This window comes from Hyla sarda, chromosome 3 (assembly GCF_029499605.1).
Source record: "Hyla sarda isolate aHylSar1 chromosome 3, aHylSar1.hap1, whole genome shotgun sequence".
NCBI lineage: Eukaryota > Metazoa > Chordata > Amphibia > Anura > Hylidae > Hyla > Hyla sarda.
Window position 1 is genome coordinate 356234640 of NC_079191.1, and position 27719 is coordinate 356262358.

Sequence of the window (27719 nt, forward strand, 5' to 3'; positions counted from 1 at the left end):
ATAGGGTCCCCCCTATTTTTATTCTCAGCCAAATACCAACCAAACAGTAACAGCCTGACGTTACCAGGGTGGGCGAGGACCATTGTTACTGGCCCTCCCCAGCCTAAATAACGCCGGCCTGTTACCGCCTAGGCCCAGGAGCGCCATTTTTTACGCTCCAGGCCTGTTGGTACCGGCTCTTCCCGGCACCCCTGTGGTGTTGGGTACCGGGGTAATAATTGGGGGTTAGCCCTAGATGTTTTTGTGGCTAACGCTAAGCCCGGCTTAGTAATGGACTCCGTCTATAAGACAGCTTCCACTACTAAGCCTGTCCAGTAAGTAAAAAAAAAAACACAACAGGTTTAAATTTATTACAAAAAAACACTCCCCTACAAGCCCTCATTAACGATTTTATTAACATCAAGCAAAGAAAAACGCTGGTCGTCGAAGGAGTCCACAGGATACACGGATATGTAGAAGTAACAAAAAAAAGAGTAATGAGTAATCTCCATTTAGGGAGAAAAAACAGTGTTAAAAAATGTAATAAACACACACACACATTATATATATATATATATATATATATATATATATATATATATATATACATATATATATATATATACACACATTTTTTTTCAAAGCTGCAAAGTGGTGTTCTGTAGTCATTATTTGGTTTTTGCTTATGTGTGCTAAAAAAAATGGTATTTAAAAGGGATTTATTGGTTTTTGCTCATGTAAGCCAAATTTATCAACCCCCTGTGATAGTATGATAAATATGTCATACTTAAGCAAAAAAAAAAAGCAAGAAAAAAATTACTACAGAACTTGCTTACCAAAGCAACGACGATAAATGTCCCCAAATATGTCTACCTTACGTTGGCATCATTTAGTTCAGCAGCAATTTTCCAATTTTTCTCAAAATTTTCAAAATCAGACTTTTTCAGGGACCAGTTCAGTTTTGAAGTGGATTTGAGGGGCCTTCATATTAGAAATACCCCATAAATTACCCCACTTTAAAACACTGCACCCCTCAAAGTATTCAAAATGACATTCAGGAGGTTTGTTAACCCTTTAGGTGTTTCACAGGAATAGCAGCAAAGTGAAGGAGAAAATTCTAAATATTCATTTTTTACACTCGCATGTTCTTGTAGACCCAGTTTTTGAATTTTTACAAGGGGTAAAAGGAGAAAATGCCCCCCTAAAATTTGTAACACCATTTCTCTCAAGTAAGGAAATACCTCATATGTGAACGTAAAGTGGTCTGTGGGTGCACTAGAGGGCTCAGAAGGGAAGGAGCGACAATGGAATTTTGGAGAGTGAATTTTGCTGAATTGGTTTTTAGGGGGCATGTCGCATTTGGGAAGCCCCTATGGTACTATAACAGCAAATAAATACCCACATTGCGTACTATTTTGGAAACTACACCCCTCAAGGCACGGAACAAGGGGTATAGTGATCTTTAACACCCCACAGGTGTTTGCCGACGTTTCGGTAAAGTCGGATGTGTAAATGAATTTTTTTATTTTTTCACTAAAATGCTGTTTTTTCCCCTTAAATTTAAAATTTTTACAAGAGGTAATAGGAGAAAAATGTTTAACCCAATTTCTTCTGAGTATGAAAATACCCCATATGTGGACATCATGTGCTCTGCTGGCACCCTACAATGCTCAGAAAAGAAGGAGTCACATTTGGCTTTTGGAGAGAAAATTTTGCTGAAAAGATTTTTGGGGGGCATGTCACATTTAGGAAGTCCCTAAGGTGCCATAACAGCAAAAAACACCCCATATGGCATACTATTTTGGAAATTACACCCCTCAAGGAACATAAAAAGGGGTACAGTGATCCTTAAAGGGGTACTCCGCCCCTAGACATCTTATCCCCTTTCCAAAGGCTAGGGGTCCCGCTGCTGGGGAGCCCCGGGATCGCCGCTGCGGCACTGCGCTATCATTGCTGCACAGAGCGAGTTTGCTCTGTGCGTAATGACGGGCGATACACAGGCTCTGCCCCTCATGACATCACGGCCCGTCCCCTTAATGCAAGTCTATGGCAGGGGACGTGATGACCGCCACGCCCCCCCCCCCCATAGACTTGTATAAAGGGGGACGGGCCGTGACATCACGAGGGGCGGAGCCGTGACGTATTGCTTTTAAAAATAAATATTAGAGTGAAAATCACAGAAGAATTGTGAGAAAACCATCACACAGAGGTACAGACATTATATTATGAACTACACTAACTTTACAGCCCTTGTAGCATAGTCAAATAAAAAAAAATTCCTGGAATACCCCTTTAAGTTCTATTTCACTTCCTACCCTCTCTTCTTCCAACAGAGACCCTCTTAATTCTCCTGTCACCGCTGAGGAGGTTGCAGATGCCATTGCTCATCTGAAACTAGGAAAGGCACCAAGCCCAGATGGCCTGTCTGCCCTTTATTACAAAAAGTTTGAACCGATTCTTACACCCCATAATATTTCCTATTGTAATCAGTTGCTTTCTGTTTCCCCTATGCCCCCAAAATGTCTTCATGCATCTATTGTTGTTATCCCCAAGCCTAACAAGCCCCTCAAATTATCATCCCATCTCCCTTATTAATTTGGACTCCAAGATTGTCACCTCTATTCCTGCCAAACGCCTCAATGCTATATTGCTGGGCCTGGTTCATAATGACCAGGTGGGTTTCATCCCTGGCAGACAAGCGCCCGACAATATCCACAAAGTCCTCAATATAGTTCACTGGGCATCAGCTACCAATACTCCCCTTACACTACTAGGCTTAGATATTGAGAAGGCCTTCAATACTGTTTTATGGCCTTATTTGTTTGGGATTCTCCGTGCTATGGGCTTTTTGGGACCATTTGTCCACGCCTTGCATTCAATCCGGTGGCTTATCTTAAGTTACCCTCTTCTCATTCCTCACCAATCCTTGTTGGTGGGGGAACTCGCCAGGGGTGTCCTTTATCACCAGCTTTATTTGCCTTGGCTATGGAGCCCCTGGCAAGTATCCTTCGTGCTCATCCTGATATCTCAGGGGCGACGATTGGTTCTGCAGAATATAAGGTTAATTTATTTGCTGAGGACCTTCTCGCGCTCACCAAACCGCTAGTTTCACTATCTAATCGGTTTGCTACTTTGGACCGGTTCTTTGCTATATTGGGCCTGGTGGTGAACAGATCTAAATCTGAAGTTCTTTATTGCAACACTCCTCAACCGGGGCAAGATCTGATCTCCCTAAACTTTTCTCTCTGTACCTCTTCTACTTTTCTTTCTTATTTGGGTATTTCTTTACCCGCCTCCCTGTCGGAACTTTATAGACTGAACTATCTTCCACTATATAAATCTATTCGGGATGACCTCGCCAAATAGAACCTTCCACATATCACAAGGTTGGGACGTGTGCACACCGTCAAGATGATGGTACTACCTAGACTCCTCTATCTATTTAGGACACTCGCGATTCCAGTTCGCATGACGGACCTCTGTAGACTTCAAGCGGATTTGTATCGTTTTATCTGGCGAGGTCATCCTCCTCGTATCTTGAGGTCTATCATGTACTATCATAAACGATTAGGGGTTTGTCTGTTCCTAACTTCATTCTTTATTATAGGGAAGCTCGCTTAGCTCAACTTCTTTTATGCAATGCACCTTTGGGTTTCCCTAGGTGGGTAGTTCTTGAAAATGATCTTTTAGCCCGCCATTCCTTGTCTTATCTTATGTGGTCTGTTAAACCGGTTTCATCATAAACTCCCTACTCAGCCACGACCTCTCTCTATTCTCTCCTTCTTTGGCGCTCTGTCTGTTTCAAACTATCTTTACAATCTTCTGTGCCCCCTGTCTTATCTTTTCTTCTTATCTTTCCTCCTGGCCTTAGGCAATCTGACTTTTCTTCGTGGATTTCCCAATGCCTCTTTTTCCTTCATTATTTTCTTGTATAGGAGAAACTGATCTCTTGTTCTCTTTTTCTTACTAGATTCCACCCTCCCCCAGAGGAATCTTTTCGTTTAAGTCAAATTTTATCTTTCTTTCGCTCTCTCATTTCACATACTGTGATCATTGAATTTACTTATGAGGCTATGGCCCTGTATTCCCATATTCGCCCTGGTACCCTTTTGCACTCTACTTTTAATCAGCCTCCCCAGAATGTGAAACTTCCCTTTATGACTCAATGGGAAGAGGATCTGCAAGTTGACCTTCATCTCCCCTCTTGGCATGAATGCTGTACCCATCTGAGCAGGGGTAGCTGGCAGGTTTCTTTGTAAGAAACTGCTCTCAAGATTCTACATAGGGCGTATTATGTTCCTGTCAGACTTCACGCCATTTTCCCTTCCGTGTCTCCCCAGTGTTGTTACGCCTAGCGCTCCGGGTCCCCGCTCCTCCCCGGAGCGCTCACGGCGTCTTTCTCCCTGCAGCGCCCCGGTCAGTCCCGCTTACCGGGAGCGCTGCACTGTCTTGGCCGTTGGGGATGCGATTCGCACAGCGGGACGCGCCCGCTCGCGAATCGCATCCCAGGTCACTTACCCGTCCCGGTCCCCTGCTGTCATGTGCTGGCGCGCGCGGCTCCGCTCTCTAGGGCGCGCGCGCGCCAGCTCTCTGAGACTTAAAGGGCCAGTGCACCAATGATTGGTGCCTGGCCCAATTAGCTTAATTGGCTCCCACCTGCTCCCTGCCTTTATCTGACCTCCTCCCATGCACTCCCTTGCCGGATCTTGTTGCCTTGTGCCAGTGAAAGCGTTTAGTGTGTCCAAAGCCTGTGTACCTGAACTTCTGCTACCCATCCTGACTACGAACCTTGCCGCCTGCCCCCGACCTTCTGCTACGTCTGACCTTGCCTCTGCCTAGTCCTTCTGTCCCACGCCTTCTCAGCAGTCAGCGAGGTAGAGCCGTTGCTAGTGGATACGACCTGGTTGCTACTGCCGCAGCAAGACCATCCCGCTTTGCGGCGGGCTCTGGTGAATACCAGTAGCCTCTTAGAACCGGTCCACTAGCACGGTCCACGCCAATCCCTCGCTGACACAGAGGATCCACTACCTGGAAGCCGAATCGTGACAGTAGATCCGGCCATGGATCCCGCTGAGGTGCCGCTGCCAAGTCTCGCTGATCTTCCCACGGTGGTCGCTCAGCAATCGCAGCAGATTGCCCAACAAGGACAGCAGCTGTCGCAGTTGACCGCCATGTTACAGCAACTTCTGCCTCTGCTACAGCAGCAACCATCTCCTCCGCCAGCTCCTGCACCTCCTCCGCAGCGAGTGGCCGCTCCTAACCTCCGCTTGTCCCTGCCGGACAAATTTGATGGGGACTCTAAACTCTGCCGTGGATTTTTGTCTCAGTGTTCCCTGCATATGGAGATGTTGTCGGACTTGTTTCCTTCAGAACGGTCTAAGGTGGCGTTCGTAGTAAGCCTTCTTTCAGGAAAGGCCTTGTCTTGGGCCACACCGCTCTGGGACCGCAATGATCCTGCCACAGCCACAGTCCAGGCCTTCTTCGCTGAACTCCGGAGTGTCTTCGAGGAGCCAGCCCGAGCTTCTTCTGCCGAGACTGCCCTGTTGAACCTGGTCCAGGGTAATTCTTCAGTGGGCGAGTACGCCATCCAATTTCGTACTCTTGCCTCCGAGTTATCATGGAATAACGAGGCTCTCTGCGCGACCTTTAAAAAAGGCCTATCCAGTCGCATCAAGGATGTGCTGGCCGCACGAGAGATTCCTGCCAATCTGCAAGAACTCATCCATCTAGCTACCCGCATTGACATGCGTTTTTCTGAGCGACACCAAGAGCTCCGCCAGGAAAAAGACTTAGATCTCTGGGCACCTCTCCCACAGTATCCGTTGCAATCTACGCCTGGGCCTCCCGCCGAGGAGGCCATGCAAGTGGATAAGTCTCGCCTGACCCAGGAAGAGAGGAATCGCCGTAGGGAAGAAAATCTCTGTCTTTACTGTGCCAGTACCGAGCATTTCTTGGTGGATTGCCCTATCCGTCCTCCACGCCTGGGAAACGCACGCACGCACCCAGCTCACGTGGGTGTGGCGTCTCTTGGTTCCAAGTCTGCTCCTCCACGTCTCACGGTGCCCGTGCGGATTTCTTCTTCAGCCAACTCCTCCCTCTCAGCCGTGGCCTGCTTGGACTCCGGTGCCTCTGGAAATTTTATTGTGGAGTCGTTTGTTAATAAATTCAGCATCCCGGTGACCCGTCTCGTCAAGCCGCTCTACATTTCCGCGGTCAACGGAGCCAGATTGGACTGCACCGTGCGTTACCGCACAGAGCCCCTCCTCATGTCTATTGGACCCCACCTTGAGAGGATTGAGTTCTTCATTCTCCCCAACTGTACCTCTGAGGTCCTCCTCGGTCTGCCTTGGCTCCGGCTTCATTCCCCCACCATTGATTGGACCACCGGGGAGATCAGGAACTGGGACTCTGCCTGCCACAGGAAGTGCCTCTCCCCCCCTCCCAGTCCCGTCAGGCAAGCCTCTGTGCCTCCCCATGGCCCCCGTCCTGGTGTCACACTGCCCCGTGCCAGGCCTCGCCCTCTGCCCTCCCTCCCCATTCCCACTCCTGCTGTACTGCCTGCCGTTGAGGAAACCCTCCATTCTTTCCCGGTGTCCTCATCCCAGGGGAGGCAGTTACCGGACAAAGAGAAGGGGAGACCTAAGGGGGGGGGGGTACTGTTACGCCTAGCGCTCCGGGTCCCTGCTCCTCCCCGGAGCGCTCACGGCGTCTTTCTCCCTGCAGCGCCCCGGTCAGTCCCGCTGACCGGGAGCGCTGCACTGTCTTGGCCGTTGGGGATGCGATTCGCACAGCGGGACGCGCCCGCTCGCGAATCGCATCCCAGGTCACTTACCCGTCCCGGTCCCCTGCTGTCATGTGCTGGCGCGCGCGGCTCCGCTCTCTAGGGCGCGCGCGCGCCAGCTCTCTGAGACTTAAAGGGCCAGTGCACCAATGATTGGTGCCTGGCCCAATTAGCTTAATTGGCTCCCACCTGCTCCCTGCCTTTATCTGACCTCCTCCCATGCACTCCCTTGCCGGATCTTGTTGCCTTGTGCCAGTGAAAGCGTTTAGTGTGTCCAAAGCCTGTGTACCTGAACTTCTGCTACCCATCCTGACTACGAACCTTGCCGCCTGCCCCCGACCTTCTGCTACGTCTGACCTTGCCTCTGCCTAGTCCTTCTGTCCCACGCCTTCTCAGCAGTCAGCGAGGTAGAGCCGTTGCTAGTGGATACGACCTGGTTGCTACTGCCGCAGCAAGACCATCCCGCTTTGCGGCGGGCTCTGGTGAATACCAGTAGCCTCTTAGAACCGGTCCACGCCAATCCCTCGCTGACACAGAGGATCCACTACCTGGAAGCCGAATCGTGACAAGTGTTTTAGGGGTTGCGCGGAAGTTGGTGACATGCTTCATACTTGGTGGACTTGTCCACGGGTCTCCACCTTTTGGAGACAGGTTATTGACCTGCTTTCCTCTGTGACGGGAAGAACCTACCTCCTCGACCCAGCTCTGTGCCTCCTGGGCCATAAACCTGAGAGATTATCCTATGCAGTGTTCCGTTTAGCTCAATTTTTTTGCTGGCTGCCCGCATACATTTCCTCCAAATGGAGATCACCTGATCTATCTTTATCCATGGTGATTTCTCGGGTGAATGATATTATGCTCTCTGAATGTCTAAATGCAATAAGAGATGACACTATGATGCTTTTTGATAAAGTATGGGGTCCCTGGATCTCTTCTACTCATGTCCCGGATGTATCCTATTATTTATTTTTGTAGTTCTTTGGGACACTATATATTTATTTGTATAACACACCTTATCTTATCCCCCCTATTGTCCTGATCTAGTTCTCTACTGCGACAAGTATATTATGCCTCCCCCCCCCCTCCTTCCCCCTTTTGTTCTCCCACCGGACCTTGGATTTGATCTCTTATGTTTGATTGTTCTATTTGTTTTCTTTTATTTTGGTTCTCCCAGTTGCTTTACCTATAGACTGTTCGGTCTTACACCTTAATGTGTATATTTGTACTTTACAAGCCATGTATTGTACTTTGTACCCGTATTCTCCTTGTCATTCAATACATTTTCTCCTTCAGACATTAAAAATGGCTGCATCTGAAAAGAAGAATGGCAGAAAAACTCCAGGTGTGCAAATCTTGGGACATCATCCCCATGAAGACTGGAGGCTGTGATCGCTGCCAAAGGTGCTTCAAGTACTGAGTAAAGAGTCTGAATACTTATGTCAATGCAATATTTTTGTTTTTCCTTTTTAATGAATTAGCAAATATGTATAACATTCTGTTTCCACTTTGTCATTATGGGGTATTAAGTGCAGATTAACTGATATTTTTAGTTTTTATTTTAGCACAAGGCCGTGACAAAATGTAATAAAAAGTGAAACGGTGTGAAGACTGTTTATATGCATTGTAGGTGGCCCTCATGAAGATCACCTAGCCATCCAGTTATTTCTCATTTACTCAGAAATGTATATTTGGCTTTTAGTATTTCTTGTAATGAAAATACGGCTTTGGGTCAAGCCTTTACTCATTGTGGGTCTGTGGAAAGAAACTTACTATTCTATTGGTACAACTTAAGGGTTTAGTTACTGAGACCGTAGTGCATAGTACTTCTATGTTTTAGGCTTCTGTCAAATTTGCAGAGGCCCTGGCGTGCCAACACTTTGTTGCAAGACAAGTGGATATCTTTATTGGTACCATTCTGGAGTACATACTTAGAAAAAGAGAAAAAAGCAGACAAAAGCGCAAAACATGTGCCGTTACTCTGGTAAAAAAAAAGGTGGTAACCCTTAGCAACGATATAGTTGTGCTAACCTGATGGTGTTCTGCGCAGAGCATAACACCTACTGAAGCTTGAATCACCAAACTCTGGGTGGATGTCCGGGGTGCAGCCTGGATCGTACCCGTCTCTGAAGTCTTCAGGGCAGTCGGAAGCAATTCGATCTAGATCTGCATAAGCAGCAAGGAATAACGATCCCCTTGGCGCTCTCCCGGGGAAGGAATAGTAGAATACCGAAAGCGGACAGATGGTATTCAAAATAAAAATGTATTCACGAGCTCTGGACAACGCGTTTCACAGCCTCCCCTCACAATCCTTCAGTAACTACTCCCTGAGGCGGTGCTGCTGCTGTGGTTCTCACCCTCAGGGAGTAGTTACTGAAGGATTGTGAAGAATCGTGAGAGCTCTTGTGAAATGTGGAGCTGGTCAGCTACATGACTGAGAAACCCACTAATGTGCTTGCGGTTTTTTTTCCATACAAATATGCCACGCTAACATTTGTGCCAATCAGAGGACCTGATGAAGAGGGGGTTCCCGCCACTTGAAACGCGTAGTCCAGAGCTCGTTGTGAATAAATTTTTGTTTATTTCGAATACCATCTGTCCGCTTTCGGTATTTTACTATTCCTTCACCGGGAGAGCGCGATGGTGATCGTTATTCCTGCTGCTTATGCAGATCTAGATCGAATTCTGGAGTACATGTGACACTTTAATTACTTTTTATTTGTATTAATCAATTCTGTGGTTGCTTATTTCTTACTTTTCTTTCTACCTCTTTCTCCATTCAGTATAGATCAAATGATAACTTTATTCCGCAGGTCGATACGATGAAGGTGATACCTAATATTCTGGAGGGACAGGGGTTGCTATGATATGTCAGGGCTCCATAACCCCCAGGCACCAGGTCACTCCTGACTAACATATAGAGCTGGTCATGGAAGAAAAGTGGTGGATAACTTGGCTGATCTTGAAGTGACAACCCTTAGGCCGGGTTCAATATTCCACTGCCACAGAGCCCCAATGATACCAATGGGATTCTGCTGCACTTGTTTTCAGTGCATTTTCTGACCATGTGAACATAGCCTTATACTTTGTTAGACTTCTAAATGGCCCAAGTCTAGTTAGAAATATGGCAAAGAGGGGATGTATAGCTTTGTAGAGCTACTATTTAGGAATTAGGAACATTTTTTGGTAACTAGGTCGGCCATAATAATTGTCACTCAACTTTCCAAGACTCCTAAATGGCATATAGGGCTGTTTATGGAGAAGCATGACAGAGAGGAGGTGCATAGCTAGGTAGCTCTACCTTTAAATGTATTTTAAACATAGCCCCCTCCCCCAATTAAAACCTGTATATAGGTCATATAGGTAGTCCCCCCTGTATATAGGTAGGCCTCCCTGTGACCTTAGGCTAGGTACACATAGACATGAATGGAGGGGGTGTGATATGACATAACAAGGGGACCTGGTGTGATGTCACGACCACTGCTGCACAATCTCAGCGTTTTGAAAATAACTGCACTGAGATCACAGGGGTCCCAGCAGTGGAACCCCCGCATCAGACATCTTATTCGCTTTCCTTTGGATACTACGTAAGATGTCTAGGGGCAGAGTACCCCTTTAAATGCAGTTATTTTTTTTAAATATAGCCCCTACTCCCAATAAAAATGTGTATATAGGTCATATAGGTAGTCCCCCTGTATATACGTAGGCCTCCCTGTGGATAGGATCCCCTAGGAGGACTTTACCCCTTTGCCAAGGTTAAAAAAAAATACCATAGGCTAAGTCAACATTGCCCTTGTGCTCCGTCCTATTCTGTGTTCATTTGGCTTGTTTTTTTTGTGTCAAATGGCCCCAAAATGGGTTGGAGCCTGATGGACTTAAAGGGGTACTCTGCTCCCCAGCATCTGGAACATTTAGTTCAAAACGCTGGGTGTGGGTTTCCGTGGTCGCCCCGCCCCCTCAATGCAAGTCTAAGGGAAGGGGGCGTGATGGCCATCACTCCCCCTTCCCATAGACTTGCATTGAGGGGGTGTGGCGTGACATCATGGGATGAAACCTCAAAAGGGGGCGGGACCACCACAGAAGCCTGCACCCAGCTTTTGAAACTAAATGTTGGACGCTGGGGAGTGGAGTACCCCTTTAAATGGGGTCTGCCAAGGATCTGGTAGTTGGAACTTATGTTACATTTTCACTCAAGGGCTGGTCCTGCAGGACTCCTGCTAATGGGCACGGTGTTCCTGCTGTGGAAAAAGTGCAGGAACTCAGTTCCCATGCGTTCCTGCAGGACTTGAGCCCTGGAAACATTGCCCTATAACAGCGGTCTCCAACCTGCGGACCTCCAGATGTTTCAAAACTACAACTCCCAGCATGCCCGGACAGCCGTTGGCTGTCCGGGCAATGCTGGGAGTTGTAGTTTTGCAACATCTGGAGGTCCTCAAGTTGAAGACCACTGCCCTATAACCTAGCCTTACTTTCACAAACACAAATCCGTAAAACGCAGATTTGTTGCAGAAATGTCTGTGTCTGGACATCCATCTAGAATTCCATTCACATACAGGGATATTTCCTGTGGAATTTCTGCAACAAAATCCTCCAGGTGTGAATTCACACCTGTTCTTGCTGTCAGTAAACTATATGCCCGCTAACACTTCTACCAAGCTGTAACAATTCCATTCAGCCACCAGAGGGCGTCAGAACTCCGAGTTGTTTGAAGGAAACGGAGGTGCCGCAGAGTTGATAGCGCGAACCGACTGCTCCTTCCTACTCTACCGTCAGGGCACAATGAGGGCGGTGATCCAGCGGGTGACTCAGGCCAGTGTGACCGGTAAGTGCAGAACACCGGCCCGCCGTCACGGCAAAGAGTGCGCGCAGTCTCCTCCCCGTGCAGTGCGGCAGGAACCGGCTCCCGGGCACTTCCTTCCTGTGCGCCGCACACTGACTGGGGCCGGGGGGTGTGACAGCTGTGCAGCCTGGACTCGCCCTCATTACGGCTCTGCTCACACACTGCGTTTTCCTCGAGTATTAAATGTCACCTGTTCAGCTAATCCGTACAAGTTATTTGTGCTTCAGGGAAAGCTCTATAGACACGTTACAGAACTATACAGGCTGCCATCCAGCTTTTCCAGGAGTCTGGGAAAGCTGGGTGAGGGAGCTGTAGCTTCAGCCATGTGGTGGTCACCCTGGCAGGAGGAATTCCACTGTAGAGCTTTCTGTGAATTTAAAGGGGTTATCCATAGCTTGTGTGTGGAATTGCTGCTGGGACCCTTTAACCCCTTAAGGACCGGGGTTTTTTCCATTTTTGCATTTTCGTTTTTTGCTCCTTGCCTTAAAAAAATCATAACTCTTTCAATTTTGCACCTAAAAATCCATATGATGGCTTATTTTTTGCGCCACCAATTCTACTTTGTAATGACGTCAGTCATGTTGCCCAAAAATCTACGGTGAAACGGAAAAAAAAATCATTGTGCGACAAAATTGAAAAAAACACAGTTTTGTAACTTTTGGGGGTTTCCGTTTCTACGTAGTACATTTTTCGGTAAAAATGACACCTTATCATTATTATGTAGGTCCATACAATTAAAATGATACCCTACTTATATAGGTTTGATTTTGTCGCACTTCTGGAAAAAATCATAACTACATGCAGAAAAATTAATACGTTTAAAATTGTCATCTTCTGACCCCTATAACTTTTTAATTTTTCCGTGTATGGGGCGGTATGAGGGCTCATTTTTTGCGCCGTGATCTGAAGTTTTTAACGGTACAATTTTTGCATTGATAGGACTTATTGATCAAAAAAAAAAGTGACCAAAAATGCACTATTTTGGACTTTGGAATTTTTTTGCGCGCACGCCATTGACCGAGCGGTTTAATTAATGATATATTTTTATAATTCGGACATTTCCGCACGCGGTGATACCATAGATGTTTATTTTTATTTACACAGTTTTTTTTTTTTTTTTATTGGAAAAGGGGGGTGATTCAAACTTTTAATAGGGGAGGAGTTAAATGATCTTTATTCACTTTTTTTTTCACTTTTTTTTTGCAGTGTTATAGGTCCCATAGGGGCCTATAACACTGCACACACTGATCTCTTATGCTGATCATTATTATCCCATAGGGACCTATAACACTGCACACACTGATCTCCTATGCTGATCATTATTATCCCATAGGGACCTATAACACTGCACACACTGATCTCCTATGCTGATCATTATTATCCCATAGGGACCTATAACACTGCACACACTGATCTCCTATGCTGATCATTATTATCCCATAGGGACCTATAACACTGCACACACTGATCTCTTATGCTGATCATTATTATCCCATAGGGACCTATAACACTGCACACACTGATCTCTTATGCTGATCATTATTATCCCATAGGGACCTATAACACTGCACACACTGATCTCTTATGCTGATCATTATTATCCCATAGGGACCTATAACACTGCACACACTGATCTTCTATGCTGATCATTATTATCCCATAGGGACCTATAACACTGCACACACTGATCTCCTATGCTGATCATTATTATCCCATAGGGACCTATAACACTGCACACACTGATCTCCTATGCTGATCATTATTATCCCATAGGGACCTATAACACTGCATACACTGATCTCCTATGCTGATCATTATTATCCCATAGGGACCTATAACACTGCACACACTGATCTTTATCATTGATCACTGGTTTCTCATAAGAAACAGGCCTGGATCTCAGGCACTGAGCAGTCATTCGGCGATCGGACAGCGATGAGGCAGGTAGGGGCCCTCCCGCTGTCCTGTCAGCTGTTCGGGAATGCCGCGATTAGCCGCGGCTATCCCGAACAGCCCGACTGAGCTAGCCGGCCACTTTCGGTTTGCCGCACGGCTCAGCTCTGAGCGCGCGGCTAAAGGGTTAATAGCGCGCGGCGCCGCGCGCTATTAGAGGCGGGTCCCGGCTTCACTATGACGCCGGGCCAGCCGTGATATGACGCGGGATTACTGTGTTACCCCGCGTTATATCAGGAGAGCAGGACCAAGGGCGTACCTGTACGTCCTTGACCCTTAAGGGGTTAAAGGGGTACTCCTGTGGAAAACTTTTTTTTTTATTTTGTTTTTTAAAATCAACTGGTGCCAGAAAGTTAAACAGATTTGTAAATCACTTCTATTAAAATATCTTAATCCTTCCTGTACTTTTTAGGGGCTGTATGCTAAAGAGAAATCCAAAAAAGAAATGCATTTCCTCCGATGTCATGATCACAGTGCTCTCTGCTGACCTCTGCTGTCCATTTTAGGAACTGTCCAGAGCAGGAAAAAATCCCCATAGCAAACATATGCTGCTCTGGACAGTTCCTAAAATGGACAGCAGAGGTCAGCAGAGAGCACTGTGATCATGACATCGGAGGAAATGCATTTCTTTTTTGGATTTCTCTTTAGCATACAGCCCCTAAAAAGTACAGGAAGGATTAAGATATTTTAATAGAAGTGATTTACAAATCTGTTTAACTTTCTGGCACCAGTTGATAAAAAATAAGTTTTCCACAGGAGTACCCCTTTAAAGTGAATGTAGATGAGTTGTAAAACCACACACAACCTAAGGACAGGTGTGGCACTGTGGAACTTCTGCTGTGTTTTCCAAAGAGTGTGTCTCTAACTGTTGCAAAACTACAACTCCCAGCATGCCCGGAAAGCCAAAGTTTTGCAACAGCTGGAGGCACACTGTTCCCATGTCCTTATTTATGTTGCAGCAGATTTTGCTAGTCATGTGACGTGCGAACGAACCCTTAGGGTCACATGTTGGACTGACAGCCGTCACAAGAGCGAGCTCCCGGCTGCGGGCGTGTAGCTCTGTGTGTCCGTTCGTAGCACCGGATTTCCGGTTGTAGACACCGCGCCTGCTCGTAGCCGGTGTGCGCTCTTATGACTGCCATCGCGCTACGTGTCACCCTGTCCTTAGGATGTATTCACAAACATCAGATCCACCGCAGATTTGAAATTGTGGATTTTACAAGGCAATCAAAACTACATAAGAATTGCCTTGTAAAATCTGCAGAAGCGGATCCACAATTACGGTTTTTACAAATTTCAAATCCTCAACGAACCCTTTGTGTGTGAAAAGTCACATGCGAGCGCATCCACAGCGCATTTGACAATGCGGATGTGCTGCTGGCAGTCACAGACCACTGTATAGCGAGCTCCCTGCTGCTGCCGCCATAACTCGTCCGCTTGTGACTGCCGGCAGGAAATCTGCAGATACGAGCAGACACACACAGAGCTACGGCAGCAGCAGTGGAGAGCTCACTCTGCCATGGCTCTGTGACTACCCGCAGCGTCAAATACACTGAAGATTTGCTCCCATATGACCCTACTCTAAAAGGTTTGTGCCATCTGGGACTAAATGCCCCCTTTATGCGGATCCCACCTCTGGGGCCTGCATCTATCATTAGATAAGGGGCTGCCCAGTCCCCTCCAGTCTGTCTGCTGCTGCCGGAGGTGGTCGGGGAGCCAAAAACAACTGTATTCCCCATTGAGTTTAAAGGGGTACTCCAGTGGATTTTTTTTTTTTTTAATCAATTGGTGCCAGAAAGTTAAACAGATTTGTAAATGACTTCTATTTAAAAATCTTAACCCTTCCAGTACTTATCAGCTGCTGTATGCTCCAGAGGAAGTTGTATTTCTTTCTGGAGTTTCTGTCTCACCACAGTGCTCTCTGCTGACACCTCTGTTCATGTCAGGAACTGTCCAGAGTAGAAGCAAATCTCCATAGCAAACCTCTCCTGCTCTGGTCAGTTCCTGACATGGACAGAGGTGTCAGCAGAGAGCACTGTGGTCAGACAGAAAAGAAATACAACTTCCTCTGGAGCATATAGCAGCTGATAAGTACTGGAAGGGTTAAGATTTTTAAATAGAAGTCATTTACAAATCTAGTAGAAAAGGAGTTAATCAGCTCACCTGAGCCCCCAGTGCACGGCAATCCTCAAGACAAGCAGCACAACAGACGAATGTAGCCAGCACATAAAATCCGGAGTTTATTGATATCTCATTAAAAGTTCCATAGAAAGGCAGGTCGGGGAGTGCATCAGGCAATATTACGTACAGTTACCAGCTTGGAGATGGGTCCCTTCACGCCAACGCGTTTCGAGTCAAGGACCCTTAGTCATGGCATAATTTACAAATCTGTGTCGCAAAATTCCACCTTGCGCACAGTGCAGCAGAATCCCATTGAAAGCAATGGGATTCTGCTGGAACATAAATTCCGAGCTGAATTTTTCAGCCGAATTCCGTCGCGTGAACATGACCTAATGGAAGTTACGTAAACAGTATCCCAGTGAGCTACGCACATCATGCAACTTTTTGACACCATACACAGGTTGTTTTATTCACCCAATAACCCCTTTGAAAAGTCACAGATCCGGAAACATAAAATTCGATGCAGTTAAAGGAGAACTCTGGAATAGGAAAATTGTCCTCCATCCTGCCGACAGTAAAAAAATAAAGATTTACATACCTTCCTTCGCTCCCCCAGGGCCTCCGGTAACCGTCTCCGGTCTCCGCCGTGATTCTCTTCCTGGTTGCTGGTGGTCGGCTAGTCATACTGCGCTCAGCCAATCACCAACTGCAGTGAAGTCCGACTCGGCCGGTGATAGGCTGAACGGGAGTGTGAGAACGCTTCAGGAGACACAATTCTTCACTACACCGGCACCTGCTGCCGGGGCCGAAAACGTCACACTGCCGCTCAGCCTATCGCGGGCCGAGTCGGGACTTCACTGCAGCCGGTGATTGGCAGCATGACTCGCTAACCACCAGTAACCAGGAAGAAGATTGTGGCGGAGGCCGGAGCCGGTTACCAGAGGCACCAGGGGAGTAAAGGAAGGTATGTACATCTTTATTTTTTTTACTGCCGGCAGTATGGACGATAATTTTCCTATTCCGGAGTTCTCCTTTAAAGGGGTACTCCTCTGCTCAGCGTTTGGAGCAAACTGTTCCGAAAACTGGAGCCGGTGTGGGGAGCTTGTGATGTCATAGCCCCGCCCCCTCATGACATCACACCCCGCCCCCTCAATGCAAGTCTATGGGAGGGGGCGTGACAGATGAGGGGGCTGGGTGTGACATCATGAGGGGGCGGGGCTATGACGTCACGAGCTGCCGGCTCTAGCGTTCGGAACAGTTTGTTCCAAACTCTGAGCAGCAGAGTACCCCTTTAACTCTGGAATGGGGAAAATCTACACCATAAATTGATATTCTGGGAAATTGAAATCCAATTGCCCACACATAACACTGGGAGGGGGGAGGTTGCTGTGTGGATGGGGCAGGAAGCTGTGACTCCTAATGCACAGTTATATGCGATGGGGAGAACAGGCGCTCAGTAGAGGTATTCTACTGTTTTTAAACATTTAAGAACTTTTGTAACTTTTTTTATGTTACTCAAGTTTTCAGGTACGGTATGTCTTGTTTTCTCCAATGAGGCTCTATAGCAGTGGTCTTCAACCTGCGGCCCTCCAGATGTTGCAAAACTACAACTCCCAGCATGCCCGGACAGCCGTTGGCTGTCCGGGCATGCTGGGAGTTGTAGTTTTGCAACATCTGGAGGTCCGCAGGTTGAAGACCACTGCTCTATAGTGTACAGAACTCCGACATGGTCTCCCTGGTGCCCCCCCTGTCCTTGTCTGTATTTCACAATGTCAGTAGATGCTGATAGGATAGTTCACTGTCATTTTTCATCACTGCTAAACATAGTCATCTATCTCTTAGCTATGTCCATAGGGCCTCTTCTTTGGAGCAATTGTGGGGAACCTTTTCACATGAATCTGAATGAGATGTCAGCGAGTAGATAAAAGGAAATCGTCACTAGAACGCTGCCTTTAACTGTAAACTTTATATATCTTTCTTTCAGTTGGAGAAGAACAGATCAGTTCCATTGGACGTGGTATCTGTGTATTGTTGGGAATTTCGGTGGAAGACACACAGAAGGATGTTGACTATATGTAAGTGTTTTGTACCATTACATCTGCCTCTATTTTTATGTTGTGTTTCATTCTTGGATAATACAATGGTCGATCAGGTTTCCAATATTCATTCGTTCCAGGATGACTATTGGATGTTGAAACTAGAGCTGGGCGGTATGACCAAAAATGTATATTACAGTATTTTTCTAAAATTATGGCGGTTTCACGGTATTTAACGGTATTTCGGTGGGGGGTCCTCAGTATAGTGTCAGGTGGTCAGGATTCCTCCCCATGGTACTTTGGGTCTCGGTCAGGCTGCCCGGTAACTCTCCTCCATGTCTCCGCAGTTCTGCTCGAGTTTCCCGGTGGTCGGGGGTCCTCCACATAGGCAGGGTCACACGAGACACATCCGCAGCGTATTTCACGCTGCGGATGCGCTGGCAGTCACAGAGGGGCTCCAGATTGAGCTCCTGACTGTGGCCAGGTAGCTCTGTATGTCTGCTTATAGTGGCAGATTTCTTGCTGTGGAAGTCTGCCGCTATGAGCGGACACCCAGAGCTACCCTGCCGCAGGTAGGAGCTGGTTTTGCAGTCCTCTGTGACTGCAGTGTGAAATACGCTGCGTATTGTCCCCGTGTGATGCAACCGTTAATGTGAATATAAAATAGATCTTCTGACTTTTTTAGGTCCAGCTGTTTGTCTTTTCCTTTGCAGATTTTGATAAATCCACCCTACCCCAGATTGTCATTGCTTCTCACAGCGCAGTTTTCTGTGCAAATCGATTGATAACAAACAAATTACTTTTTAATCTGGAAAATGAAATGTTATCTGTTTGTTCCTTTAGGATCAGAAAGATTCTGAACCTCCGGATATTCGAGGATGACAGCGGTAAACACTGGTCCAAAAGTGTCATGGACAAGCAGTATGAAGTGTTGTGCGTCAGCCAGTTTACCTTACAATGTATCCTGAAGGGAAACAAGCCTGACTACCACATGGCCATGCCTTCTGAGCAGGCTGAACCCTTTTACAATGACTTCCTGCAGCAAATGAGGAAGGTCTACAAACCAGAGCTTATCAAAGGTAAGAGTCATAAAGATTTCAAAATGGTGGATGGTTATATAACCAGTGGTAGCCAGTCACAGTAGAACTGTCCACTTGTCAGCTTTAAATATGTCATTGTAAGGCAGTACTTCTCAATTATTTTCTGTCATGCCCCCCCCCCCTAGGAAGAAGAAAACATTTCACCCCCCCCGCACGACTGTAAATAGTATCATTTGTCTATAAAATTGTTATAAGTACACCTCTGCATAACACTGTATCCTTATTAACGTATATGAGGCTCTGTACACTGAGGACAAGCAGAGCTCTGTACACTGAGGACAAGCAGGGCTCTGTACACTGAGGACAAGCAGGGCTCTGTACACTGAGGACAAGCGGGGCTCTGTACACTGAGGACAAGCAGGGCTCTGTACACTGAGGACAAGCAGGGCTCTGTACACTGAGGACAAGCAGGGCTCTGTACACTGAGGACAAGCGGGGCTCTGTACACTGAGGACAAGCGGGGCTCTGTACACTGAGGACAAGCGGGGCTCTGTACACTGAGGACAAGCGGGGCTCTGTACACTGAGGACAAGCGGGGCTCTGTACACTGAGGACAAGCGGGGCTCTGTACACTGAGGACAAGCGTGGGCTCTGTACACTGAGGACAAGCGTGGGCTCTGTACACTGAGGACAAGCGTGGGCTCTGTACACTGAGGACAAGCGTGGGCTCTGTACACTGCGGACAAGCGTGGGCTCTGTGCACTGAGGACAAGCGGGGCTCTGTGCACTGAGGACAAGCAGGGGCGCTGTACACTGAGGACAAGCGGGGCCTGTACGAGAGAGAGCAGGGTGGCGGGCGCACTGCTCGGTGGCACAGTGAACTCCGACATGGTGGGCTGCTGCGCTTAGACATGAGGTCACATCACCCCGGTGACGTGACCTCACGTCTGAACGTAGCAGCGCGCCACGCCGGAGTTCAAAGCGCCTCTCCCAGGCAGCCACACTGACAACCCAGAGCCGTAAGTAAGATCCAGCCGTAGAGTTGCTAGGCAACCGACGCCGTGTGGGACGCCGCTTGCGAGTGAGTCGGGCCCCCCTTTACGGAGCCTTGCGCCCCCCACTATTTCAGAAGCACTGTTGTAAGGTAAGAACTGAACAATAGATGCACAACATTCCATTAGTTTGTAGTAGTGCTCCAGTCCAGTATACAGTACACATTGCAGCAACTATACATGACTATAGGGAACCTTGGGTTCAATACTAGATTACAACAGATTCATATGATCCCCCTCCATTGATTTAAAGTGTACCAACCATATGTCCTAGGGACTTGTCAAAAGTTTTTATTGGTCACATCATGACCTTAGCACACTCTTCTGTCGGCATGTCCTAGTAATCGTTCTGGGTCTAAACACCAAGGGATTATTGGTTAAAGGGGTACTCCCCTGGAAAACATTTTTTTTCATCAACTGGTGCCAGAAAGTTTAACAGATTTGTAATATACTTCTATTTAAAAATCTTAATCCTTCCAGTACTTATCAGCTTCTGTATGCTCCACAGGAAGTTCTATTCTTTTTGAATTTCCTTTCTGTCTGACCACAGTGCTCTCTGCTGACACCTCTGTCCATTTAAGGAACTGTCCAGAGCAGGAGAGGTTTGCTATGGGGATTTGCTCCTACTCTGGACAGTTCCTAAAATGGACAGAGGTGTCAGCAGAGAGCACCGTGGTCAGACAGTTCAAAAAAGAAAAGAACTTCCTCTGGAACATACAGCAGCTGATAAATACTGGAAGGATTAAGATTTTTTAATAGAAGTCATTTACAAATCTGTTCAACTTTCTGGCACCAGTTGATTTAAAAAAAAATGTTTTCCAGTGGAGTACCCCTTTAAGCCATTCACACAGGCTAATTATTTGGCAAATTAAAGGCGGTATTCCGGGCAAAAACATTTTATCCCCTATCCAAAGGATAGGGGATAAGATGCCTGATCGCGGGGGGGGGGGGTCTCACCGGCGGGCCCCCTGCGATCAGACATCTTATTCCCTATCCTTTGGATAGGGGATAAAATGTTTTTGCCCAAATACCCCTTTAATGTCCGCAGGAATGTTTGTTTCCGATATTGACTCATTTACAAGAGACATTGATGATCCCCGGAGCTGATCCCCTTTGTAAACAGAGGAAATGCGGTTGATAATGGGGACAGTGAAGCTCCTCAGGAATGATCCAGTGATCAGGGCTTCACAATGATTAAGCCTCGTAAGGGGATCTTTAAATGATCACTAATGTATTAGAGCGATGCTTGCTTTAGGCACACCACTGCATATATAAAAAGGGCTCTTAGAATAGAATGCAAGATCATCTTAAGGGGCTGTCCATATTAATCTGGTCTAGATCATGGGGAGGCATACATTATAGTAGTACTCCAGGATACAGGTTTTCTTTTTGCCAACATTCCCATTCTGTCAGGTATAGAAAAATAAACATCTAATATTAACCACAACATTGTCATCTGTTGCTTAGAAAAGGCTTCTTCAGTTGGAAGAGGACGAAGCTGTATCAGACACACCTTCTACCAAATGTATAGAGCTGTGGCTGGTTAACAATGGAGGGGAAAGCGTCCTTCAATCATGGTCCCTCCCTTTTTCCAACCCTGTATCCGAACTGTCCCTGCGTCCATATGTGACGCCTTTTTGGAGAAGTTCACAAACAGATTTTTGCACACGTCTGTCATTTTTACCAGTAAAGCTCCCAGCTTGCTTGTCTGTAGGCTTCTGTGCATTTGGCGGAGTGTATAGGAGTGTATAGGAGTGTATAGGAGTGTATAGGAGTGTATTCGAGTGTATAGGAGTGCTTAAAGTGCGACTGTCATCATTTTTTACCCCCCCAGACTACTACAATGTTGTTACAGATGTCCAAGTGAATGTAGCCATAGCTTTATTACCACTCCTCCTTCTTTTATAACTTAGAAAATACATTTATCCAGCGGTCAGGCACAGTCGGATAGGCATGGCTTGGCGTTCGCTGTGTAGTAAGACACAGCGCATCCACAGCGCATGCGCCCCTCCCTGCCGGCATTGACATACGTGCACTGCCGCCCTGCATTGACAGCGAGCGCTGGTAGGGAGGGGAGCATGTGCTGTGTCTTACCACACAGTGGTCCCCGCACTGAAAGAGAGGATAGGTGTGGTGGGCTTTGAGAACCCCAAGCCATGCCTATCTGACTGTGCCTGACTGCTGGATAAATGTATTTTATAAGTTATAAAAGAAGGATAGCGGCAATAAAGGTATAGCTACATACAAAAAATGATGACAGTTGTGCTTTAATCTACTGTCCTTTCCTATGCAGGGAGATAATTAAAAGGGTATCGTTGTTCTTTTTTTGTTTTTACAATGAGCATTAATGATTACAGTATTCATATACAGTACATTGGATGCTACAGTTAGTAGTATATGTCCATAGCCAAAGACTAGATGTGAACATAGCCCCAAAATACTGGCATAATCCTCCTAGCCTATGATAAAGTATTTTTGCATTGCTTTTCTTTGTAATGTCTTTGTAATTTTATGCTTTACAATGTTTAACTCCACAATTTAAAAGAAAAATAATGTAAAGATCTTTTGATGCCATTGGTTGGCCTTAACTCTCTGCTGTCCCCAAGCCTTGTCTTACCAGAAGTAAAGTATTCAGTTCTGATGAAATCCCCACCCAGCCCTTTAAATAGCATGTGTAGCAGAGAGGTCAGTGGTTTGGGCCTGTCATCTATTACCCTCTGTACAATGTACCCTAAGTGTGCTGATGCAGCAGTTGTGATGGTAAAGTCATGTGCTCATTATTTCATTACAGCCTGGAGACTAGACCTCCCCCTCATTACAACCTGCAGACCAGACCCCCCCATAACAGACTGCAGAACAGACCCCTCCCCCTTATAACAGACTGCAGACCAGACCCCCCCTCATGACAGACTGCAGAACAGACCCCCCCCCTCATAACAGACTGCAGAACAGACCCCCCCCCCTCATAACAGACTGCAGAACAGACCCCCCCCCCTCATAACAGACTGCAGAACAGACCCCCCCCTCATAACAGACTGCAGAACAGACCCCCCCCCTCATAACAGACTGCAGAACAGACCCCCCCCCTCATAACAGACTGCAGAACAGACCCCCCCTCCCCTATCGTTACAGACTGCAGACCAGTGGCTTTGTCCTTGAGAGTGCGATAAGGAGAGAGGGCATTACTAAAACTATCATGTGCCCTGTCTGACCAAGCTGGCATACCTTTGGTTGCAGTGCGGTGCAATGTGTAAAACAGGAGAGGAATCTAATGTGATTGTCATTGTTAATATGGGTATCCGCAGTGTTGGTAACCAATAGCCTGATATAATGACTTGGCAATTGCTGTTTTAATTGTAAGTGAACTGATGGATGCCCGCATTGGGGTGACGCTCGTGATAACCTGCGCAATCATTCACATTAAGTTTGCAGGAGAAGCTCTGTGTATTATTTGGCGGGGGAACATCTTGTCTTTTGGATTTATCTGGTATCTCTCTGATTGCAATGTTCCCAGGATTACTGTATTTCTGCTCTCCATGCACTTGAGTCTAATTCTTGTTACAGCGTTTCTATTCATACGGCCAATTCCAGCTGATTGCTGATGAGAAGCCTCGCGGATGGCGCTATTTGATTAGTGAGGAACATTTCCATGGTGAAATATAACCCCATAGAATCAGGAGCTGTTCACACCCAACCATAGGAACATTTCATCAATTTTTTCATTTAATAAATTGCAGATCAGAGATTCATGTAATGTGAGCTAGAAAGAAGTCAACACCTGGAATTATTTTAACTCGATTGAGCATAAGAATGTTAGGCGTGTGAGAAATATTGTCTCTGTAGATTGGGGAAATTACCAGCCTTTACATGTGATGGCCACTTCCTCTGTCTGGATTATTCTATACTAAACTGATGCTGCTGCTGAAATACAATTGACAGCTCCAAGATTTTTCTATATATATATATATATATACATATTTTTTATCGTTTACTTAAAGGGAAATGTCACTCTAGTTTAAAACATTAGTTAAAGGGGTACTCCGGTGGAATTTTTTTTTTTTTTTAAATCAACTGGTGCCAGAAAATTAAACAGATTTGTTAATTACTTCTATTTAAAGAAATCATTAGAATTAGACTCAAGCTGCTGTATAATACAGAAGAAGTTCATTTCTTTTTAAATGTATTTTCTGTCTGACCACAGTGCTCTCTGCTGATACCTCTGCCCATGTCGGGAACTGTCCAGAGCAGGAACAATTCCCCATAGCAAACCTCTCCTGCTCTGGACAGTTCCTGACATGGACAGAGGTGTCATCAGAGAGCACCGTGGACAGACAGAAAAGAAATAAAATAAAAAAAGATATTCCTCTGTATTATACAGCAGCTTATAAGTACTGGAAGGATTAAGATTTTTTAATTGAAATAATTTACAAATGTGTTTCTGGCACCAGCTGTTTTAACAGAATGTTTTTCGCCAGAGTACCCCTTTAACCTCATCCTGCTGCAGCGATTGTTGGAAAGAGCATCTTTATTTTTTCCTTCTCTGCTCCTAACAATGATAACCCTCATATTTTTTTCTGCCAACAGCTGTAGGGGAGTGTGTATTATGAGGGACAATTTGGCACTTATCTAACAACATAATCTGATGCCGAAATTTTTTTTGGTGGGTGGAATAGATAGAAAAAAAAAACATGAGAGATAAAATTTTTTTGCAGTTTACCACAAAGTACCGTAAATCTGACACGTTAACTTTATTCTGCAGGTCAGTATAAATACATCCAAGTAAATTTAGAAAAAAATTGATAAATAAAAAGCTGCTTTGCATCTGACCCCTGTAACATTTATCTGTCTACAGTCATGTACAGTCATTTTTTTTAATTAAAGGGGTACACCGGCGCTTAGCTGTCACGCCCCCTCCCATAGGCTTGCATTGAGGGGTGGAGTGTGACGTCACGCGCCTCCTGCCCCGTGGTCGCTGCCTGCCCCGTGGTCGCTCCGGGGACTGATTTTAACTGGGGTGCTGCGTGCAAGATCACGGGGGTCCCCAGCAGCGGGATAGGGGATAAGATGTCTAAGCGCTGGAGTACCCCTTTAAATCATCTCGTTCTCCATGTTTTTGGGTTGTGCAGTGACCAAAAAATCAACAATTCTTTCATTCACTCTGTTTTATTTATGGTGTTCACTGTGTGGGATAAGTACCATTATATTTTAATAATTCGAATATTTCTTAACATATCAGTACCAATTAAATACATTGTTTGTGTACTCTGAGGATCTTACATGTGATCACTACACAGCAATACGCTTCTAATCACCTAGTGGTCGGTTTACCTCTTGATCGCAGTATTTAGGGGGTTAAATGACCAGGATTTGTGATAATTCTGATGCCAGTCATTGCTAGCAGCTGCCACTTACTATGTATAGCACAGGGTCCACACTTCACCAGCCAACATCTTCTGTGCCTTTAATATTTGGAGCAGGAGTTTTTGATTTGTCAGCCTCTGACTTGTATAGTGTGGTGTGGATTATAGTGTATGTTCCGTGTATTTAAACCCAGTATTCCTCCAGTGCCGCGTTCTAGTTCTGTTTCTAGTTTGGTTTGTGGTTCCTTCTTATGTAGTCCTGGTTTTTAAATCTTGTAGTTGCTGCTGTTTTTTCACAGTTTGATCTTGTTGCATTTGCTCCTAAGTTCAGGACTGCTCAGCCTTGGTGTCTGTCTCTAGGTCCTTTTGTCCTCCCATTGTTACTGTCATTGAAAACAACTTTTTTTTTGCATGGGGTCACACTCCTAAGGCTGCGATCGTGAGTTATTAGCCGGAAAAGCGGTCGGCATTGAGCTCCGCTGGCCGAGAAATCCGACCATTTCTCTGCATAGAAGTCTGTCAGTTTTGCAGACAAGGGAATTATGAATGCACCTTGGCAGTATAACTTAGCTGTGACTTAAGTCACAAGTATATATGATCAAGTACAAATAAAAAGACTTAAAGGAGTTTTCTGGGATTTATTTTTCATTTGACTATGCTACAGGGACTTTAAAGTTAGTGTAGTTCATAATATACTGTCTGTATTTGTGTTTTGATGGCTGATCTTGCAATTCTTATGGGATCTTTGCCATGGATGTTGACAAAATGAGTGTTGTCTCAGGCTTTTCCCAGGTTGCAGTGTGACCCGAGACATTACATTACTAGTCAGGTGTTGAAAGGTAACCTGTCTGTGCTTCAATGGGTGGAGCGACCGCTGGGTGGAAGGAAAATAATTTTCCACAGAGCTGCAAGGAATTGTAGTTTCAAACACAGCAGACATGCAAGGGAGCTCAGCTATGCTGCAATGGGTGGGTGTGGTTGATGTTTGGCAGGGGAAAAAAGTTACCTCACACTTACAAACTAGGGATCCTGGGAAGAACTCCAACAGGAAATAGCCATTTCACAAAATAGAAAGCAGCAGTGTTATGGTGGATGCACAACATAGCCATTTAGCACCAAGACAAGCACGGATTCTTCCTAAGTATGTCCATTACTGTCTGGCAGGTAAGTACCACCTTATGGTGGATAACCCCTTTAATATTTTTTTGATCCATTCAGTATTTGAACTGTAGACTGCTGTCCAAAGATGGACACACACTTTTAATATTTTTTTCTTTCACATTGTAGAATCAAAAGAAAGGGGCGATAATATGTAGTATAGTTCAGAAGCATCCTACCCATGCCATAGTTTGTTAAATAAAAGGTGCCCAACTGTTTATTTTATCCTTTCCTATGTTATCCACACTACAATGCAGTACAATCTTTAGACACTAGATGGTGATATGTAATAATGCAAATAAAATCCTGGCACAATTTAAAAGAGCTGTTCATTTTGTTACTACCGTATATTGAGCCTTTAAGCTGAACATTTTTTGTAATTCTGGCAAAAAAAAAACCCGTAAATATATAACTTTCGATAATGCAATACGAACAAAATGGTCGCTTTTCTGAGAACATATAACAGTCTGTTTAAATTTTTGTCTGTATTTTAGATGGCAAATTTGGAGCCTATATGCAAGTACACATACAAAATGATGGCCCTGTTACAATAGAGTTGGAGCCCCCAGCCTCAACAGCTGACCCAAAACATGTGAGTACCATGCTCAGAATGAATGTGAAGAAATGTTAATCCAACAATTATTATTATGCACCAATACTGGAAAAATAAGAAATGTGCTACAATAACGCTTGCCAAATATTATCTGTATCTGAAACCGATAAAAGGCTGTAAATATTTAGGGTCACTGTACAAAGTGCAGAGCATGTGGGTTGTGATTATAAAAATAGACATTATTGTTACCTGGGATAGAAGTACACTGCTCAGAAAAATAAAGTGAACACTAAGATAACAGATCCTAGATCTGAATGAATGAACTAATCATATGAAATACTTTCGTCTTTACATAGTTGAATGTGCTGACAACAAAATCACACAAAAATTATCAATGGAAATCAAATTTATCAACCCATGGAGGTCTGGATATGGAGTCACACTCAAAATCACAGTGGAAAACCACACTAATTACTTCTATTTAAAAAATCTAAATCCTTCCAATACTTATCAGCTGCTGTATGCTCCAAAGGAAGTTCTTTTCTTTTTTAGATTCCTTTTCAGTCTGACCACAGTGCTCTCTGCTGACACCTTCATGTCCATGTGTCCAGAGCAGGAGCAAATCCCCATAGCAAACCGCACCTGCTCTGGACAGTTCCTGACATGGACAGAGGTGTCAGCATAGAGCACTGTGGTTAGACACAAAAGAAATCAAACAATAAAAGAACTTCCTGTGGAGCATACAGCAGCAGATAAGTACTTTGAAGGATTAAGATTTTTTAATAGTAATTCACAAATCTTTAACCAGTTGATTTAAAAAAAAAAAAAAAAAACGGGTTAAAATGCATT

At 45.5% G+C, this 27719-nt stretch overlaps 1 protein-coding gene across 9 annotated transcripts in view; it reads left to right on the top strand.

The window, feature by feature from the left end:
* The window catches only part of DTD1 (D-aminoacyl-tRNA deacylase 1), a 147987-nt gene that overhangs the window by 9150 nt on the left and 111118 nt on the right, over nucleotides 1–27719 (top strand). For 8 of the 9 annotated variants that reach the window (XR_008891529.1, XR_008891530.1, XM_056567623.1 and 5 more), the window contains exons 1-4: nucleotides 11428–11579; nucleotides 17656–17746; nucleotides 18551–18786; nucleotides 26812–26909. Coding sequence is in view for 7 of the 9 variants with exons in the window: in XM_056567623.1 (XP_056423598.1) it covers nucleotides 11537–11579; nucleotides 17656–17746; nucleotides 18551–18786; nucleotides 26812–26909 (468 nt within the window). In the remaining 2 variants the exon portion in view is untranslated. Of the gene's footprint in view, nucleotides 1–8053; nucleotides 8162–11427; nucleotides 11580–17655; nucleotides 17747–18550; nucleotides 18787–26811; nucleotides 26910–27719 lie in introns of those variants that run through there. The other variant, XM_056567628.1, reaches the window with a different exon arrangement.